The sequence below is a fragment of the Trichomycterus rosablanca genome, chromosome 24 (assembly GCF_030014385.1).
Source record: "Trichomycterus rosablanca isolate fTriRos1 chromosome 24, fTriRos1.hap1, whole genome shotgun sequence".
NCBI lineage: Eukaryota > Metazoa > Chordata > Actinopteri > Siluriformes > Trichomycteridae > Trichomycterus > Trichomycterus rosablanca.
The window spans coordinates 19532228-19536321 of record NC_086011.1 but is presented as its reverse complement, the minus strand read 5'-3'; the positions used below and the strand labels follow the sequence as shown (position 1 = coordinate 19536321).

The 4094-nt window shown below is 44.2% G+C and overlaps 1 protein-coding gene across 2 annotated transcripts in view; it reads left to right on the top strand.

Moving 5' to 3' along the window:
- Positions 1-1451: 1451 nt before the first annotated feature.
- cept1b (choline/ethanolamine phosphotransferase 1b) overlaps positions 1452-4094 on the top strand; it is an 11964-nt gene continuing 9321 nt past the window's right edge. For both annotated transcript variants that reach the window (XM_062986459.1, XM_062986460.1), the window contains exons 1-5: positions 1452-1556; positions 2542-2661; positions 2789-3090; positions 3244-3391; positions 3811-3952. In XM_062986459.1, coding sequence (XP_062842529.1) covers positions 2800-3090; positions 3244-3391; positions 3811-3952 — 581 coding nt within the window. In that variant the 5' untranslated portion in view covers positions 1452-1556; positions 2542-2661; positions 2789-2799. The remainder of the gene's footprint in view (positions 1557-2541; positions 2662-2788; positions 3091-3243; positions 3392-3810; positions 3953-4094) is intronic.

Sequence of the window (4094 nt, the reverse complement as noted above, 5' to 3'; positions counted from 1 at the left end):
TCTCTGACGAAAACTTGGACAAGCACTTGAACGCACCCCCACACACTGTCCTAATCATATGAACAATATTTATTAAATAAATAATTAGATAAACCACGGATGTTTAAAGTAGATGTTCTCATTTGTAACTAAACTACTACTTAACAAATAACGAGCTCTCTAAACAACCATCTAACAACAGCTAACTTTTTAAAAGTAATAGGAAACCGTAAACACAGAGATTTTTGTAGCCAGTGAATGTATCATGTATTTTCCGAAGCTGAACTTCCTCCTCGGGTATTTTCGGATATTACTTCGGCTCCGCTCTAAACCCTCAGTCATTGCATTCAGATTATTATACATGTCCAGTGCTTTCACACAAACACAAAACACAATTGCAAGATCTACAGAAAGTTCAAATTATTGAAGGTAAAAGATAAAAAAAGAAACTGGGGACCTGCGGTTGCTCCTTGCTTCCAGTCGCTGAGTCTCTTATGAGTTTTGCATGTTCTTTTCATGTATGTCTGGGTTTCCTTCATGTACTCTGGTTGCTCCCAAAGATACACGGAGGATATATTGGCTACCTCAATATTCCTTTTAATGTCAGATGGTAAGTGTGTAGGTTACTAGATGCATATGCGTTGCCCTATGATGGACTATCGCACTAGTTAGAGTGTTCCTACACCGTCTCACTGTGACCCTGACCATGTGTTTGGTGAGAATGGAAGATATATATGGAACTTAAAGTAAATGTATTATTGTATCGCCATGAACCTGGATCAGATGGAAGAGCTGTTGTGTGTAAATAAGGTAGCAGCGCCATCTGTTGGCCAGAGTTTGTCTCTGCAGCCTCTGACCACAAGATTCCAATTAAATCATTTTCATCAACAGCTTTATCCCGGTCAGGGTCGCGGCTGGTCGGGTTCCATCAGGAAATACTGGGTGTGTAAGTGTATGAGTGTGTAAGTGAGTGTATTTTTAAAGCCAGACTCTGTTGGGGCTCAAGAAAGACAAACATGAAGGAGCTACAACCAGGTGATGGAACCAAATTCTCCTTCAGGAACAGCAAAGTCTTTTAAAAATATTCTTGTAAATATTCATCTCATTTTAACTCAAACTACAATCAACACTAACTATACATTTACCCTCAACAGTCCAAATAAAACTCTTTAAGTTAACTTTCTTTGTTCTTTATACATTCATACATTTACCTTCTGACAGGATTTTAGCTGATTGTTGTTTTTAGTTTTCTGTATATACTTGAATGAGAAATGAAGAGAATTTAAAGCACTTATGTGGATCACTGTATATAAATATAAAAGTAAAACTAATTATTATCGTAGAGGAAGAATCGACTCTTTTTGATTCACACTCTGAATCTGAAGTGAATCGATTCCGTGCGCATGCTGAATGCCACTCGGCCCGTGTGTGCGCGTGCGCGTGTAGGTGGCGCATGCGCGGTGCGGAGCGGAGCGGGTGTAGGGGTTACAGATCGGATAGTGACAGGTTGTGTAGGGAATAAAAGCCTAAATTACTGCTCAGCAGCACCGCGGACCTGACCACCGAACCATAACCGAGTGAGTACTCATGCACATCCACTCATTCCTCATTATAATGAGTCATTAATGTGATCAGCTTCAGAATGTTAGGAGGTTTCAGTGCTGTTAGCATCAGAGCAGCACTTACAGTACAGGTTAGCATTAGCAGCTAAAGCTGTAATCATGAGATATAAACAGTAAACATCACAGATCTGCTGCTACACGCGCACTAATCTATCAAATAAATCCGTTATAATCAGCTCAGTGTATCAGATTAATACCGCAGTGCTGTCAGGGTGTGTGAGGAGTGATTATCTTAGCTAATCAAAAGTATATAGACAGCAGTTCTATAGAGTCATGTCACTTTATATCAAGCCTCCTAAATCCTGACTGATGATTGACTACAGGTGCTGACTTCTCTGTGTCCATATATATAGGGTTAGTTTGACAGCAATCTTTAAACATTATGTGGAACAGTGGTCTCTTTATACAAGTACATATGTGACTCTCTGTACTGTATGAACCCACCTGGTGCAGGTGAAAAGAAGCGGTTGGTACTGCACACGTGTCGGAAGGGGTGTGTGTTAGTTACAACCCTCCTCAGTCAGGGTATGAGTCTGCAGCAGTAGTGGAGATACAGCTGGGGAATTGGATACGACTAGATTGGGAGAAAGAGGTTGCATTATGTTGTGTGTGAATCCACCACCACATGCGCTTGTGTATCAGGATGGAGGCGTTTTGTGGAGGCAATAAGGAGAAACTCCCGACCTTCCCTCCCTCAGATACGCCAGATAAACACTGTTATATATATTTCAGTATTGTCTGATTAACACAGGCACAGTGAGACTTTATATTATTATTTATATAAGTGATGTATTATATATAGTAACTCTAGACTATTTGATAGACTTTCTGTATAAAGAATGATTATTTTTATACTAGTAAATAATAATAAATGTACTTTTAATAGGATATAATAAACACTATGCTGTAACAGTAAACATTTCTGTTATTTTTTGTCCAGAGTTCTGCTCTGTGTGTGTGTGTGTGTGTGTGTGTGTGTGTGTGTGTGTGAGAGAGAGAGAGAGAGAGAGAGTGTGTGTGTGTTGAACAGGTGCTGTGCACCTCAGAACCAGAAGAACAGGTAAGTCGAGACCAGCCAATCAGAAACAAGCTAAACTTTTGAACTTCCCTGATCTTCCTCTCATATCTGTGTGTTTTCCTCATCATATTCACCTGATTACCATGTGTGTGTATGTGTGTGTGTTCAGGTGGCGGGGGTATGAGCGGGCGGCGGGGGGGCCGTGGGGGGCCGGAGCCCCCCGTGCTGCGGCGGCTGATTGAACTTCCCACTCCGGTTCTGTCTCGGCACCAGTTGAAGCGTCTGGAGGAGCATCGATACAGCAGCGCCGGCAAATCTCTGCTGGAACCCATAATGCAATGCTACTGGGAGTGGCTGGTGAGCTGCATGCCCACCTGGATCGCTCCTAACCTCATCACCATCATCGGCCTCGCCACCAACGCCTTCACCACGCTGGTGCTCGTCTACTACTGCCCCACTGCCACCGAACAGGTACTGAGTCATGTCCAACTGATTCATCATCAACAGGTACTGACTCTGAGTCATGTCCAACTGATTCATCATCAACAGGTACTGACTCTGAGTCATGTCCAACTGATTCATCATCAACAGGTACTGACTCTGTGTGTGTGTGTGTGTGTACAGGCTCCGTTGTGGGCGTACCTGCTGTGTGCCGTGGGTTTGTTTGTGTACCAGTCTCTGGATGCGATAGACGGGAAGCAGGCGCGGCGCACTAACAGTTCCTCACCACTGGGGGAGCTGTTTGATCATGGCTGTGACTCGCTCTCCACCGGTACGAATGCACTAACTCACTCACTCACTCACTCACTCACTCACTCACTCACTCACTCACTCACTCACTCACTCATCAAGCTGTTCAGGGGCGGATCATCCCAACACACGGGTACTAACACACACCCGCTGCTGTTCAGAAATGATACTAAGACCTGTTCAGATCCAGATCATCCGCCGCTAGTGCAGGAGCCTTGACCGGACAGCAGAGGTCGCTGTTGTACTGCAGAAATGAATGTTTGACTTTTTCCCTCTCAGACACAGATGCGAGTGCTCCACCCATAAACATGTAAAACAGTGTTTTGTTTTGTTGATGTGGATCACAGTGGTGGTGAAGCTCCTGCTGATGCTCCCCTGTGTGTGTGTGTGTGTGTGTGTGTGTGTGTGTGTGTGTGTGTGTGTGTGTGTGTGTGTGTGCAGTGTTTGTGGTGTTGGGTACCAGTATAGCGGTCCAGTTGGGGACGAATCCAGACTGGATGTTCTTCTGCTGTTTTGCTGGGATGTTCATGTTCTATTGTGCTCACTGGCAGACCTACGTCTCTGGAACCCTGCGCTTTGGCATGTGAGTCTCTCACACACACACACACACACACACACACACACACACACACACACACACACACACACACACACACTCTCTCTCTCACACACACACACTCACACACACACACACACACACACACACACACTCTCTCTCACACACA